Raw genomic sequence first — 17,070 nt, forward strand, 5'->3', positions numbered from 1 at the left:
AGTTTAATATGGACTGAGCATTCAAAAACTTAAAGAATGATTACTAATTTTGTTAGATTTGTTAATAGCATGATGACTTTTCTTTTTTAAAACTGTTCTTATCAAATAGAGATACATACTGAAGTATTTACAGGTAAAATGACATGGTGGTGGTGGTTTGGCTTAAAAATAACCTAGAAAACATAAACATAAAATAAAGAAAGAAGATTAGCAAAATGCTAGTAACTGTTCATGAGTGCAGGGGAGTTTATAATACCATTTTCTCTGCATTTTTTCATGTTTGGAAGCTTCTATACTAAAAAGGTGAAAATCAAAGTAAAAGAATTAAAGAAAAGAAATAGAGAAAACAAGATACTTTTATAAGAGAGCTTAGCCAATTCTCCCCTTCTCTCTTTCTAGAAGCCTGGAGGTGCATGGTGAGCCCTGAGGCCTGGCTCCCAGAAGAGGAGACCCAGACAGCAATTCTTGTCCATTCAAATGATCGAAGGGACAATGGGTGTACAGACGGATACAGGGCAGACACTGGACCCTCTTACCTACTTCTCCTGTGGTTTGGTGGATGTAGTTGAGATTCACCATTCCTCAGTTTGCAGCTTTAACATCATAATCTGGGTCTGAGTTTAGGGAACAGAAGCAGAACCAGCCACGTGGCCTGCTTACGTTTTAGTCCATCTGGAAATCCCAATTTAGGTAAAAGAGCTATCCACAGCTATCCTACTTCCGCCTCAAGGCTTGGGGGCAAGGCTCCAGTTAGTTATAAAGTGTCACTTTGTTCTTCTTTCTCCTTTGAGTAAATAGCTCATTAAGGACTCTGCAGGCAGCAGTGATTAATCTGGGGCAAGATTCAAGTGTTTCTGGGTTCTTAGCTGTTATAACATTTTATTACCATGTTAATATCGCTTCTTAACCACCAATAACCTTCTTCTGAAGGGCTATATTCTGGGCAGAGCATCTCTGCAATAATGAGTTCATAGTCCCCCTGCCCTACTGAGACAACAGAAGAGGCTGCCATGATTGTTCACCTCACTGAATGTAGAATGCATCTTCTGAAGCAAGTGTCTGAAAGTAACAGGCATAGTATTGATATGAAATGGATTTATGAGAAGCCTCAAACATAACACTTATGAGGATGGCACAGGACCAGACATGTTTCTTGCTGTTGTGCATAAGGCCGCTTGATGAGGCAGCTATAACCAATTAGACAGCACCTAACAATAATAACAACATCAAAAGGGAGGCTATCTATCTAATTATAGGGAGGGAAAAAAAGATCTGAGGCTCAATCAATAATGTAGCCATAAATTAATGAAATAATGACTGAATACTGCTTATGGAGCCAACCTCATACCTGGTTCATACATAAAATCAAGCCAGAATCACAGATTGATCTCAGACATCAGGCAGGGATTCTTCTTTCATATGAGCTTTTCTTTCCCTTTCTACACTGCCCTGGACATTACAATTCTAGGGGCCTGGAAACACACAGGGATATGAATTTAAGCTTGATGCAAGAAAGGACTTACCAGTGTAGAGGGTCACTAGGCTCTGGAGCATTGACTTAGGGAGCCCTTCTCTGAGGGTTTTAGGGACAGGCCATCCATCCATTTGTCTCATGTGCTTTGGAAGAGACCTGTTTAAAGTGTTTGGGGGGGGGGGGATGGGGGGGATCATCGAGATAGCTCCTTATTCTTTTTTTCCTTCAACACTTCCCAAAAGTGGCATCCAAAACAAGAGACACAAGTATACCCTGGAAAACGCCTTTCCAAAGTCTCTTCCCTGTTGTGAGTCTTCTGGCCTGGGACTATGTAAGAACTAAGCCAATTGTCTTCGTTACATATAGGGATGCCTCAGCATCACTGCTGGGTCCATTTCTGGGAGGCTCAACACGTGGTCCTAGCCCTGAGGGGAAGGGTCAGATAATACAGAACTCAAAGCACTCTTTTAAACTTTGTCTCCTTTCCACCTTCCTAGAGTCCACTCTACCCCATCTTCATAAACCTCTCCAATCCAATGAGGATAGCATGTCCCAAGTCTTTTACTTTTGTTCCATTGTTGTGTAACATGATATGCAGAAAACAGGGTTTCCACCTCTAAGAAATACAAATAATGGTTTGAAGAATTATAAAACCCAGACTAATGTGGTTTTGGAGTCCTGGTGTGGCACCACAGGATAATCACTCGACCCCAAGATCGATTTGAACTGCAAGGTCAGTGGTTCAAACTCACCAGCCGCTCCTCGGAAACCCAATAGAGGGTTGCTATGAGTCAGAACTGACTGGACAGCACTTAACAACAATGTGGTTTTTGTCTGTGCAGTCCAGGAAGGTCTGAAAACTCCTAGGATGTCCACCTGTAGAGGGAATGTTCAAGTTGACATCCTACATTTTTTAAGATTAGGAAAGGGACCAGAGTTGGCATGAAACTCTAATGCCTGATGAAAATATTGAGCCATCAGACCTAAAAAGTTACATAGGGAGGGAGGTCATATCTCAAGGTCCTTTACTAAGGGCTCTGAGAAAAACACCAGGAACTCTGGAGAAGTTAGCTGTCTCCCACACTGAGCAGAACTAGAGTGGGGGCCCCAGATAATCCTTCCTTTCAGCTCTGTCAATTGCAAAATTCCTGACACAACAATCTGGGAGAACTCCTTTGAACTGCAAAAAAAAAAAAAAAAAAAAAGGCACTTCCAGGTTTGTGATTAAGCAAGTAATGATCCTGATAATAAGGAGTTTTCTTTTGGGACTTCAGTCACCGTTTCTGAGATTCTAGAACTATTGGGATTCAGTCCAATGGTCTCCTAAATCCCCATGTAGAACTGATTATCAAAAACCCTAGTCTAGGTCCTACTTCCATTACCTGATGTAGAATTTTCTTCTCTCTTTGGCACCAAAATAAACCTGAAATCTTACCTGTGTATGTGTATCTGTTTAGTGGAGACTTTACAAAACACTAAATCCTGGGTATGAACACTCTTTGTACCCAAAAGATAAATCCTTATTTGAAAGTACTATCAAATCCATTTGTACCCAAAAAATAAATCTTAATTTGGAAATACTATAAAATTCCTCCAAAATACTTCTTCATCTATTCTAAGGAGAGATGCCTCCCTGGAACTGTCTTCCAATCTAGTTCAGACTTTTCCCAAATTCAAACAAACTGTTGAACTCACTCTTAGGGTGCTCCCTAACTTTATTGACTCTTCCCATTCAATGAGTTCTTGCTTTCTTCCAATACTCACTCTCCAGAGCCTAATTTTTCCAACACTCAAGAACATTCCTTCAACCAGAATACACACTTCACTTCCATAGCAGGACGACTCGAATTAAGTGACATTGTCTATCCTGCTTCTGTGTTTCCTTTTATAGCTTCTCCCTGAATTTCTAAGGGGGGGGTGGGGAGTGAGGAACAAAAATGCTTTCCATAACTCCAAAAGAAAACAAACCTGTATTTCTATTGGGTTGAAGTACTGAAGGTAAAACAGTAAGGAAAGTAATCTCAAGCAAGAAAGAAGAAAAGGGAGGGGACGACATTAGAATGACTTCCATGATCTCAGTCCTCCCTGAGAATCTCCATCCAGTATATCCTCTCAGCTACAGCCTTGTCCCGTGATCTGGGGACACTTTGGGAGACACACCAATCCAAAATATCATCTTTTTACTACCCCTCTACTTGAGGATAAAACCTATTGTAAAAGACCTCTTCCTCTGACATCTATCTGTCTTTAAAACCTTGCCCTAGAAGAGAATACTTCCTGTTTTGAGACACACTGCTAAGATAGTACTTATCTTCCTACACTAAAGAAGTTTCTTATACCAGAATGATTACTTATCGTTTGTCCATTTCATGCTATAAAACAAGCATCATTCTAAAAGTATTCATTCATTCACTAAACAGTGAGTATTTACTCTGTGCCAGGCCCTCCGCTGGATGCTAGAAATATAATGGTGAACAAGGCAGATGGAGTCCCTTCCCATATGCAGTAGTCTAGCAGGAAAAATCAAGCAATATTAATAACAAAGTATGATAAGGACTGTACCAGGGGGAACTCAATGCTGTCTGTGACATCACATACCAGGAACACCTCATGTACAGAGTCCTTCTCAAAGGAAATGGCAACTAAGCTGAGACAAAGGATAAGCAGGAATTAGATATAGAGGAGGAAGGGAGCGTGTTCAGATCAGAGAGAACATGTAGGAAGTACTGGAGATCGGATGCAAGATCGTAGCTGGTTTGAGAAATCTGAAAGAACGAATATAATATTTGGTATATCTGTCATAGTTAAAATTGGTGATTCCATTTGAAAAGTCATTCCCAGACTATAAAGATCTCACAAAGAAGGTTGAAAGTATTCCTTTACACAACTTCTACCCAGTAAACAACATCAGCTGAGAACCCTCCAAGAACTTACCGCCCGGTACGCTGAAGTTCTGGCCCACTGTGGCCCCCATGTGGCTCCAGTTCTATGTGGCATATGTTTCCATTTGGAACTCCAGGCATTTTCCTTTTCTCCTATTAACAGAGGACCACACACACACACACACACACACACACACACACAAATCAGCCATCTGTTCTGTCCTATCTGTTAACAGGAAGGCATGACAATGGGATAACCCCAAACCAGCCCAGAATGCCCATGAGTTTCTCTGTAGCTTTTCAATGCGTTTTCTGATTTGAGGTCGAGGTGGCATATATTAATGTGTACACACATACACATATATACACACATATGTGTGTATATATATGTGTGTGTGTGTGTGTGTGAAGCGTCAATGAGTGGGACTCATAATGACCCGTATAGGGTTTCCAAGACGTTAAATCTTCATGGAAGCAGAAAGCCTTATCTTTCTCATACAGAGTGGCTGCTGGGCTTGAATTGCAGACCTTGTGGTTCACAGTCCAGTGCTTATCATATGGAGCTACTATGCTCCCATACATTTTTTTTTTTTATTGATTTGATTGATTTGGTTGGTTTGATTGATTTACTTACTTACTTACTTACTTACTTTACTTAATTACTTACTTACATCTGACTTCTCACTCTGCCTTGCCCAGAAGCAGGAAAAATGGGGAACTTGGGCATTAAATATGATCTAACCTTCAAGTTTCCAATTTGCCTCTGTATAATCCTACTTTGGAGTCCTGGTGTGGTACTGCAGGATAAAGCACTGAACTGCAAGGAAGGCTTGAACCACAAGGTCAGCAGTTCAAACTCACTAGATGCTCCCTCGAAAACACTATACAGGGTAGCTATGAGTTGAAACTGACTCGAAGGCACTTCACAATAGCAATCTTACTGTCCCTCAAAACTTTGTCCTAGTAGACATTGTTTTTTGTTGTTGATTTTTCCCTTGAGTTTGATTCATCTTTTGTGAAAAAAAAACAAAAACAAAAAACAACGGGGACAATAATACCTATTTGGGACGTTGCTGTGAAGATTTAATTAGTACCTGTAAAGTACCTAGCCTAGTGTCTACTGCACAGAGTAAGAGCTCCTTTCACAATTTGAACATGCTAAAAAAGTATGGGGGAACTTGATCTTCTTATGCCACTTCCTCTTTTCATTTGATGGCTTTGTGCATAATGTTGTTGTTATGTGCCGTCAAGTTGGTTCTGACTCATAGCAACCCCTGTATAGGGTTTCCAAGGAGTGGGTGCTTGAGGTCAAGTCCTTATCCGAGGGTGCCACACCAGGACTCCTTCAAATTCTGTCATTCCACATGAATTCTTCAATACTTAGTTTAAAATGTATCCCCAGACTATCCTGATTGACCCCCATCATTCCTGAACCAGTCTATGTTATTTTGTATTCACTTATTACTGTTCTGACATTCTAGGTGCCCCAGTAGAAGGTCAGGTCATCATGGATTTTGAATATACCATGATGGGCACTCAGTAAGTGATGCTAATGACTACTGGCTGATGTGCATACGTTACCTGGGAAGGGACGTTTTTGGGTGGCTCAATTCTAATGGAGGGGTCCCATTCTCCTGGAGGGAGTACTGTCACCTGGTCCAGGAACTCATCAATCCCTGCCAGGAGGTCATCTCTCTCTTTTGCCTTATATGCCACATCATGAAAAATCTACAGCAAAAAAAACACACAAAATCTTAGGAAAGTTGAAAGTAACTTTACTTAAAACTGACATGGTGAAGGATGGATACAATCTTTTGATTTTTATCTCTATCACAGGGATTGATATATGGGAAAACTGAACACTTAAAGAAGTACAAGAAAAAAAATGGATAAAAGGATTCTTTTTTAAAGGAACCTGGGATGAGATAGATGAAAAAGAACTAAATTATGTCTGTCAGTGTAAGTGGAGATGATGTGACTCTAATGTTGTACATTTCTAAAATCTTCTAAAAGAATGGAACAGAAAGCAAGATGCATGCAGAATTTTCCTGATTACAATTCTCTATCTAAGAAACCTCCCAACCAAAGAGAACTTATAAAACACAGCCTCATGTCCCTCTGTTACTGGAGACACCTGCATCAGAAGCCTGATTTTGCGCTCACGTGAGCAAGGCAATTCCCATCAGGGTATGTATGCATTGTGGGTTCTGTACCATGTTCCTGTTGTTAAGTGCTGTCAAGTCAGTACCGATTCATAGCAAACCTGAATAGGGTTTCCAAGGGGCAGCTGATGGGTTTGAACTGCCAACTTTGCAGGATCCTATAGCACCACACCAGAACCCCATGGGCAGCCAAAATGTCTAGTTACTTTGGTGTGGACATGTAAGGAGATTCGGATACCTGGTCCTGATACTAGTCTCATTTACACGTAACAGGAAGGAGTTTTCCTCATGTAAACAGCTTGTTTTTGTTTTTTTGTCAGGTGCCATCCACTCAGTTCTGACTCATAACGACCCTATACACCACAGAAAGAACCAGAAAACACTGCCTGGTCCGGCACAAACCTCACAATTGTGGTTATGTTTGAGCCCATTGTTGCTGTCGTTGTGTCAATCCATCTTTTGGAGGGTCTTCCACATTTTTCCTGATTTTACTAAGCATAATGCCCTTCTCTAGGAACTGGTTCTTCCTGACAACATGTCCAAAGAACAAGAGAGGAAGTCTCACCATCCTTACTTCAAAGGAGCATTCTGGCTCTACTTCTACCAAGACAGGTTTGTTTGTTCTTCTGGAAGTCCAAGTTGTTGTTGTTGTTGTGTGCCGTGGAATTGCTTCCGACTCATAGTGACCCTACACAGGGTTTCTAAGGCTGTAAATCTTTACAGGAGCAGACTGCCTCATCTTTCTCCCGCGGAACCGCTGGTATTTTCGAACTGCTGACCTTGCCGCTCACAGCCCGATTCATAACCACTACGCTACCAGAGTACTTTCAATATTCTTTGCCAACACTGTAATTCAAATGCATCAATTCTTCTATGGTCTTTCTCATTCATTGTCTGACTTTCACATGCATAAGACATAAGCAAAAATACCCTCGCTTGGGTCAGGCACACCTTAGTCCTCAAAATGACATCTATGTACTTTAACACTTTAAAAAGATCGTTCGCAGATTTGCCTAATGCAATACATCATTTGATTTATTGACTGCTGTTTCCATGAGCATTGCTTGTGGATTCAAACAAAATGAAGTCTATCGTTTCTTTATTACGATGTTAATTATTGGTCTAGTTATGAGGATTTTTGTTTACTTTACATTGAGATATAATCCACATGTAAGTCTTTGATCTTTATCAGTATTTCAAGTCCTCTTCATTTCCACCAAACAAGGTGTATTATCTGTATCACAGGTTGTTAACGGCTCTTCCTCCAACCCTGATGCCACATTCTTCTTCACATAATCCAGTTTCTCAGATTATTTGCTGAGACTGAAAGAGTACAGTGCAAGGATGCAACCCTGATGTACATCTTTCCTGATTTTAAACCATTCAGTGTTCCCTTCTTCTACTAAAACAAACTGCCTCTTTGTCTATGTATAGATTCCTAGTGTCTACATTTAAGTGTTCTGGAATACTCGATCTTCACAATGCTATATCCATAGTTTGTCATGATCCACACAGCTTTTGCACAGTCAGTAAAGCACAAGTAAACATCTTTCTGGTATTCTCTGCTTTCAGCCAAGATCCATCTGACATCAGCAGTGATATCTCTCATCCCATGTCCTCTTTATGAATCTGGCTTGAATTTCTGGAGCCCCCTTACAATGTGCTGTTGTCACCATTTTAGAATTATCTTCAGCAAAATTTTACTTGCATGTAATAGTAATGATATTGCTTGATGATTTCTGAATTCCATTGGGTCATCTTCCTTTGGAATGGGCACAAATATGGATCTCTTCCAATCAGCTAGCCAAGTTGCGTTCTTCTAAATTTCTTGACCACCTCCAGTACCGCAACAGTTTGGTGAACATTTCAATTTGTATTCTGCCATTTTCTGAAAGCATGTTTTTTGCCAACACTTTCAGAGTAGTTTCTTCCTTCAATACCATCAGTTCTTGATCATATGATACCTTTTGAAATGGCTGAACATTAACCAACTCTTTTTGGTACAGCGACTCTCTGTATTCCTCCTATCTTCTTTTGAGGCTTTCTGTGACATTCAATATTTTGCCCATGTTGCTGTTATTAAGTGCTATTGAGTTGGTTCCAACCCATAGCAACCCTATGCAGGGTTTTTGAGGAGTGGCTGATGAGCTTGAACCACCAACCTTGTGAATCAAACTGACTTTGCAGTGCAGCGCATTAATCCACAGTGCCACACCAGGACTACAGCACCCTTCAATATTGTAACCTAAGACTTAACATTTTTTCTTCAATTCTTTCAGCTTGAGAAATGCTAAGAATGTTCTTTCCTTTTGGTTTTCTAACTCTAGGTCTTTGCACATTTCATGATAACATTTACCTTCCTAAGTTGCCCTTTGGGAAGTTTTCTGTCCCGGTCTTTTATGTCATCATTTCTTCCAGTCGCTTGAATTTCTTTACATTCAAGAGCAAGGTTCAGGGTCTCTTCTGACATTCACTTTAGTCTTTTTTCCCTTTCCTATTTTTTTCAGGACCTTTTGCTCTCTTAGTGTATAATGTTCATGATGCCATCTTCAGGTTTTTGGTCATTAGTGTCTAATGCATCAAATCTGTTCTTGAGATGGTTGCTAAATTCAGGTGGGATAAAGGTTATAATTTGGTTCCTGTTGATTTGTTTTACCTTTCTTCAGCTTTAGCATGAACTTGAATATGAGTTAATTGATGGTTTGTTCCACAGTGGGTCTCTGGCTTCATTTTGGCTGGTGATATTGAACTTCTCTACCATCTCTTCCCACAGATATAATCAATTTGATGCTGATGTATTTCATCTAGTGAGGTCTACATGTACAGTCACCATTTATGTTGTTTAAAAAACTCTTTGCAATGAAGAAGTCATTGGTCTTGGAAAATTCCATCATGCCATCCCTGGCATCATTTCTATTACCTAAACCATATTTTCCAACTACTGATCCTTTCTCTTTGTTTCCTTTTTTTTTTTTTTTTTTTGGCTGGATAGTGTAATTTATTGATGGTACATGACAAGACTGGGCTCTCTAAGCCCCTCCCCCCCTTCTCCACGGGGTCTGGATGGAAACAGGATGGGAGCTTCTTAGTGTGTAGGGGGATTAGAGTTGGGCTAAGGACTCCCAGCAGCTGACGGCCTCTCTCTTCCTCTAGTGCTGTTGCTGGGGCTGGTGGTCCAAGGGGCTCTTATTCTTTGGAGGCCATGTGGACCATAAGATCCACCACCCTGTTGCTGTAGCTGAATTTATTGTCATACCAGGAAATGAGCTTGACAAAATGGTCATTGAGGGCAATGCCAGCCCCAGCATCAAAGGTGGAAGAGTGGGTGTCACTGTTAAAGTCACAGGAGATGACCTGGTCTTCAGTGTAACCCAGGATGCCTTTTAGGGGTCCATCTGATGCCTGCTTCACCACCTTCTTGATGTCATCATATTTGGCAGCTTTCTCCAGGCGACAGGTCAGGTCCACAACAGACATGTTAGGAGTGGGGACACAGAAGGCCATGCCTGTGAGTTTCCTATTCAGTTCAGAGATGACCTTGCCCACAGCCTTGGCAGCACCAGTAGATGCAGGGATGATGTTCTGGGCAGCCCCACAGCCATCAAGCCACAGTTTCCCAGAGGGGCCATCCACAGTCTTCTGGATGGCAGTGAAGGCATGGACTGTGGTCATGAGTCCCTCCACGATGCCAAAATTGTCATGGATGACCTCGGCCAGGGGGGCCAAACAGTTGGTGGTGCAGGAGGCATTGCTGATAATCTTAAGGGAGCTATCATACTTCTTGTGGTTCACGTCCAACACAAACATGGGGGCATCATCAGAAGGGGCAGAGATGATTACCCTTTTGGCACCACCCTTCAAGTGAGTCCCAGACTTCTCCAAAGTTGTGAAGACACCGGTGGACTCTACAACATATTCAGCACCAGCATCACCCCACTTGATGTTGGTGAAATCTCGCTCCTGGAAGATAGAGGTGGACTTCCCATTGATGATAAGTTTCCCGTTTTCAGCCCTGACAGTGTCATTGAACTTGCCATGGGTGGAATCATACTGGAACATATATACCATGTAGTTGAGGTCAATGGAGGGGTCGTTGATGGCCACAACCTCCACTTTTCCAGAGTTAACAGTAGCCCTGGTGACCAGGCACCCAATACGGCCAAATCCGTTGACTCCGACCTCCACCATCCTGTCTCAGGGATGTGGCTGGTACTGCAAGAGAAGCTGCGGCTGCCTGTCGAACGGGGAGGAGCAGAGAGCCTGTTTCCAATTTTTGCATTCCAATCACCAATAACTATCGGTGCATCTTGTTTGCACATTTGATCAATTTCAGAACGAAGAAGTTAATAGAATTCTTAACTTTTTTTTTTCTTTCAATTTTGGCTGTAGTGGTTGGTACGTGAATTTGAATAACAGTCATATTAACTTATTTTCCTTGCGATTGATTTGATTGTGAAGTGCCGTCGAGTCGATTCCGACCCATAGCGACCCTGTACAGTGTATGAAATATCCTATCAAAAACAGCATCACACTTCAAGATAGATCTTAAAAAGCTCTTTCTGACATGAATGAGGCATCATTCCTCTTGAATTTGTCATTTCCAGCATAGTAAACCATATGAATGTCCAATTCAAAATGATCAATACCAATCCATTTCAGCTCACTAATACCTAGGATAGCAATCCTTATGCATTCCATTTAATTTTTTATGACTTCCAATTAAATAGCGTGGGTGTATTTAATTAACCCTCCTCTCTAGAAAATTAAATCGGCCTTAATGTATCCTCCTTGGCAATAATAATTTTCCCAGAAAAAGCTTTCTCTGCTTCCTTGTTTACTCAGCATAGGAAGAAAATTCCCTCACAGGGCTTGGTCCCCTCTCTAAAATAGCCTCTCAGAAACATGCCTGAACTGCTTCCCAGAAGTCACTGAAATTGTAATTATTTTATCCCCGATATCTACACAGTGGCTGCCATAGAGTAAACATTCAGTGAGTATTTATGGGATGAATGATTGAAAAACAGAAGTGGGGCATACCTCATCTGTCATGATGGTGGCCATAGATCTGCCAATCTCATGGTACTGCTGACCTTTCCCTACTGGGCCCAATAAAATAAACAAAAACCTGGACAACACACACAGAGAAAGACTATATGAGTAAACATTAATAAGCAGCATCTTATTCCTCTCTAATCAGCAGAACATTTCTCTTTCCCATCAAACAGAATCATTGCTGTACCTTCAATAAATGGAAGCATACTAATAATGGAACAATATGAGTTGCCTTGACCTAAATCCGTTATGAGCATAAGAAACTACTGGTCTGACACCATTCAATAATGTGGCTACATTTCTGAGGGTTTCCATAGGCATACTTCCTTGGTAGAGAAAGAAGAGTTTTTTCAAAACGTAGCATTTTTATTGTAGCGCAAACTCAAGGTTATCTGAATCTCATCCATTGCTCTAATAAGAAAATGACGGGGGAGGAGAACACTAAAGAAATTGAAATGATTAAGCCTCATAGAGGAGTCTAAATTACGTTCTGGACGTAAGAATACTCTGCAATTAATGGGGCTTTGAATCACCTGCATCACTGGAGAACAGGATCAGCCTTTTGAATAAATAGGGACTTATTTGAAAACTATACAAACCCAGCCATAGCCCTGTGGGAAGACAGAGACACAAATACCTTTACGCTCAGAGATGCTGCCTTGGGATGTGGCTCTATAAATCTGCAAGAGTTGACTTAATTAGGCTTACCATCATAACACATTGGCTCCTGTCCTAGTACGGCACTGTAGGCTAAGCAGTGGAAAGCAAGGTCAGCAGCTGAAACCCACCAGGTTGAAAACCACCAGGTCGGCTCCTCAGAAACCCTACTCAGGGTCGCTATGAGTCATAACTGACTTAACAGCACTTAACAACAATAACAGCATGTTCTTTTAACAATCCCCAGTTCTCCACTTCAAAGGCTATAGGTACTACGCAGTCCACATAATTCTCCTGTGTGGTGGTGAAATAAATATATTCCAGTTTTCTGCGTTTATACAGCATTCTCAAAATTAATTATCCTAAATGTTGGTATTAAGCTAGTTTCTCTCACCAAAGCCCACATAAACCTGGACTTTAGCAAGAATGTACTAGGTTTGGCTATCTTTGTCTTTACCTTGTTGGGATTGGCACTTCAGTGAGGCCTGAGAGAAGAACAGCTGGAGACAGTCTCACAAAAGCAATGATGGGGCGGTCCAGAGTAGCCACCTCTCCTACCAGGACATTTGAGGCCTCTGCCCCAGTGGGAATTTTTTTCATGAAATGAAGGTCTACCTGAAAGTCCAAAATAACCCTTTGAGTGGAAGCCATCACCTCAAACCAATCTTCCTCCTCTTCGTATATATTCAGAACAACATTTTATAGCTTATAAAATGTTTCCTAATATTATCACATTTGATCCTCACAATAACCTGGACAAGACATGTCTGATTAGCTTCACTTAAAAAAAAAAAAAAAAAAATCTGACTTGAATTCCCTAACACCATGCTTTCTCAAATAGCAGTGCTTTTGAAGTTTTGGGTCAAATTCTTTCTGTTTTCAAATCTTCCACTGTTTTATTGGAGGTTTCAGGTTTGTTTGTTTGTTCACAATAAAAAGGGAAGCCTTAAGAGTAGTGTCATGACACTTTGTGTTTTGGAAAATTAGTGTCGAGGGTAAATCACAGCAAGGAGGACAAAAGAACCAGCAACAAGAGGCACTACTTGTGTGAAGGCCTTGGATGCCAAGGTCACAGTTCCCAAAAGAGTCTCAACTACAGGAGCGGGTGGGTAGGAAGCAATAGCAAAAATATTATTTTGGCAAAACCACTGGAAGTTAGAAGCTGCAGCTAGAGAGCAAGTGTCAAAAAATAAGGGAGAAGAGCGGAGAGCGGGACCCTACCCAGAGAAGCAGTGATGCCTGAGATGGAGGCAGAGACGATGACGTGGAGAGACGGAGCAGTTGGGGACTTTAGACACAGAGAGGGAGAGGGACTGTGTGCTGATGACCGGGGGCAGGCTTACAGAGTATATATACCCTTTGGTTGGCTGATGATGCATGGAGGGAATTGTAACCATGGCAATGAAACGATATATGATAGGATGAATGTAAAGCTAATGTTCTCCCATGTAAACTATCACATAATTCACAATAAAATATTAAAAAAAAAATTAGGGAAAAATTAGGATATCGTTGTCAAGGACGGCTAGTCTCTGTTTTGTCATGTTGGATATGGAGGAATACACTAGTGAGGAGAAGGGAACAGGCTGGAGTAGAAGGAAGAAAACATGAGGAGAGGGACCTCCTTTTCTGAAGGAGAAAGGGTCTTGAAATACCAAATCTTAGCCAGCTTCTCACAATTGGACTCCAGGTTATAAGCCAATCGCCATGTTTCTGTTCACCTTGCTCAAATCCACAGGGCTGTGTTCACAATTCACTCCATTTTTTACTTCAAGATTTGTAGTTGGAACAGACTGAGGAGACAACGTTTGACCTATATGGAAAAAATGAAACAGAATTTTCTGAGTCCCTGTCTTTTCTCCTTCTGGCCATGCCATCCCCCAACAGTTGGCTATGACTATGAAGCCAGGAGCTTCATACCTAGCTGCTTGCCAAGTCATTAGGGTTCAAAGGATACAGAGGTCTCATTTCTTCTGTCCTTAGTTCATGACCCTCTTTTCTGTGTCTATGAAGGCAGTAATCCTTAACCAGAAAGGTATATATATCAGAGAACCCTATTGTGGTGAATCAAATGTAAAGTCTAGATTCCCAGGCATATCTTCTGCACATTGTGATTCAGTAAATACAGAGGTTAGACCCTGCCTGGTCAAGGAAAGAGAGCTGGCTAATTGGCAGCTGAAATTCATTGAGTGTTTTTAACCACCATGAGTCACATGCTAAGGACTTTACATGGATTTACTCATTGAAGTCTCACAATAATGGAGTAGGTCCTATTAGCATCACACTTAACAAGTGGTGAAACTAGAATGTCAAAACTAGACATATGACTCAAGAGCTGTACTACTGTATTTTGTTCCCTTCTAAGATCCTAAGTGGGAGAAAGATGAGGCTGTCTGCTCCCACAAAGATATACAGCCTTGAAACTCTACAGGGTGAATGTGAGTCAGAGCCAATTTGACAGCACTTAATAACAACAACAAAGCTCTTTTTAAAAGACTCTGGTGGCATAGTTGGTTGAGCATGGGGCTACTAAATGCAAGATCAGAAGTTCAAACCCAGAAGCTACTCTGAAGAAGAACAATGAGGCTGTCTGCTCCCAAAAGATTTAGTCTAGCCTTAGAAGCCCGATGGAGTAGTTTTACCCTGTAGTGTAAGGTCACTATGAGTTGGAATCAACTTGATGGCAGTGGGTTTTGGGTAAGGTCCTACAAAAAACTACATTTGGTCTGAAAAGCTCCAGCTGACCTTTCTGGCCCCAAATTGTCCCCACTGTAGAAATCTCCCAAAAGCCATGCTAGTTTTGAGGCTACCCTGGGGCACAAGTCCTTCATTTTGAGTTCACTGAGGATTGTTTGAGGTGTGCAACCTTGATGCCACCCATTTTACCAATGCCCCAAAAGGACTAAGTATTTAAATTGGCACGGAAACATATTAGACAAATATAGCCCCTGCCTACTAGTAACTCAGCTTCTCTGATTATGTCTCAAATGTCTCATTTGTAAAGACAGAGAACACTCAAGTTGTAAACTCTTACCATTTTTATCCATTGAATGTGGATCCGACTGCTTCTTGCCAACCTCAGCAAAGGAGCGAACAATGGGAATGAGGTTATTTCTCTTCTTCTCATTCTGATGATGATGCTTTTTGAGAAGGGCTTCCCGCACTTTAATCCTCATGCTGTCATCCAGGTCACTGGAGAGTTCTTGCTGGTCCAGGATCAGGTCTGCAAAGTGGACACTAACTTGAACACTCAGACTGAGGGTCAATGATTGCAAGGATACCAAAGTCAGGAGTGTGGGTATGAGGGGCACAGCATGGGGGAAGCATTTCCACCTGAGCCACAGAGTTGCAATTTTAGCTTCAGTGTCTGAAAGAGCTATGCAATGATAGCATCTGTGAAAACTTATCCTTTAATCATGTAATAAATCATTATTATTAGGGATAGAAACTATTGAGCATTTACTATGTGCAAGGAACTACACTTTACATATATGCTCTGTTGTTTGTGTTTAGTGCCATCAAGTCAGTTTCAACTCAGCGACCCTGCACAGGGTTTCCGAGGAGCAGCTGATGAGTTTGAACGCCAATCTTGCAATTCAAACTGACTTTATGATCAAGTTCGTATCCTACAGCATCACACCAGGACTCCATATATTATCTAATCCCATAACAATCATGAGAATAACATATTATCATAATAATTATTATACATAGGAAAATTGAGGCCCAAATAGTTACCAAATTGCCCAAAGTCACACAACTAGTAAGCCACAGAGGTGGAATTCAAACCCTGGACTGTCTGACTGGGAAACCCACCTTATTACCCACTTTGTTTTGCCATTGGCCAAACTTCCCCTGTATTCCTCTCCTCTAACATTTTAACATTGCTGAGAGTGTTAAGGGAAACTGTAACTGTAAACCTCAAAATGAGTCTTTGAAGGTGGAAACCTATAAGCATAATTAAGTTAACTGACCACTCACGGCCAAAATCATCAGCCTTTAACCTGTCTACCCCAGCAGAGTTGAGGGAGAAAAAAATCCAAATACTAGGCAGATGGCACACTGGTTAAGACTATGGGATCTTGAGCTAAAGATCCACTTTCTATCCCAGTCCTACCACTTGCTAACTGGGTGACCTGGGCAAGTTATATACCTCACTGTTTCTCAGTTTCCTCATCTGTAATATGAAGAGAATAATATCACCTACTTCAGGGGTTGTTGTGAAATAGATAATATTAATATTATTAATGAGAGAATGTATAAAATGAATGAGAAATAATTTAATGAGATAATGTATATAAAAATTGTGATTTACAATAAACACTTGATACAGTTTACCTTATCACTAACATTATAAAGACATTAGATACCTAATGTGAAGAATCTTAGTAGTTTTACTTCAGTCCCATTGACCTACCCCTAAGTTTCCCCCAAACCCTAACACATATTCTCAACTTCTAACTCCATCCATGTCTAGCAAAGGCTAGAAGTAATGAATAAGGATCCAGAATTCTGTAACTCTAGCCTTTATACTAATTTCAGGATCTTTCCTCTTGGGGAGACACAAGTAGAAAAACCAAAGACCAGAAGAGTTGTGGGATGACATCAAGAATATCATACATGAAGAAAGCAAAAAGTCATTAAGAAGATAAGAAAGAAGGAAAGGTCAAAATGGATGTCAAAAGAGACACTGAAATGTGCTCTCCAGCATAGAGATGCTAAAGCAAATGGAAGAAATGAGGAGGTTCAAGAGCTGAACAGAAAATTTCAAATATCAGCTCGAGAAGATAAAGCCAAATATTACAACAAAATGTGCAAAGATCTGGAATCAGAAAACAAAAAA

The 17,070-nt window shown here is 41.0% G+C and overlaps 1 protein-coding gene across 1 annotated transcript in view; it reads right to left on the minus strand.

Moving 5' to 3' along the window:
• Positions 1 to 17,070, minus strand: part of SLC4A8 (solute carrier family 4, sodium bicarbonate cotransporter, member 8) — a 99,440-nt gene that overhangs the window by 27,781 nt on the left and 54,589 nt on the right. The window contains exons 6-11 of the mRNA XM_006870029.1: positions 15,262 to 15,450; positions 13,949 to 14,040; positions 12,685 to 12,842; positions 11,556 to 11,643; positions 5,938 to 6,084; positions 4,409 to 4,509 (exon numbers count right to left, since the gene is read on the minus strand). Coding sequence (XP_006870091.1) covers positions 4,409 to 4,509; positions 5,938 to 6,084; positions 11,556 to 11,643; positions 12,685 to 12,842; positions 13,949 to 14,040; positions 15,262 to 15,450 — 775 coding nt within the window. The remainder of the gene's footprint in view (positions 1 to 4,408; positions 4,510 to 5,937; positions 6,085 to 11,555; positions 11,644 to 12,684; positions 12,843 to 13,948; positions 14,041 to 15,261; positions 15,451 to 17,070) is intronic.

Source organism: Chrysochloris asiatica, unplaced genomic scaffold (assembly GCF_000296735.1).
Source record: "Chrysochloris asiatica unplaced genomic scaffold, ChrAsi1.0 scaffold00138, whole genome shotgun sequence".
In the NCBI taxonomy this organism is placed as follows: domain Eukaryota; kingdom Metazoa; phylum Chordata; class Mammalia; order Afrosoricida; family Chrysochloridae; genus Chrysochloris; species Chrysochloris asiatica.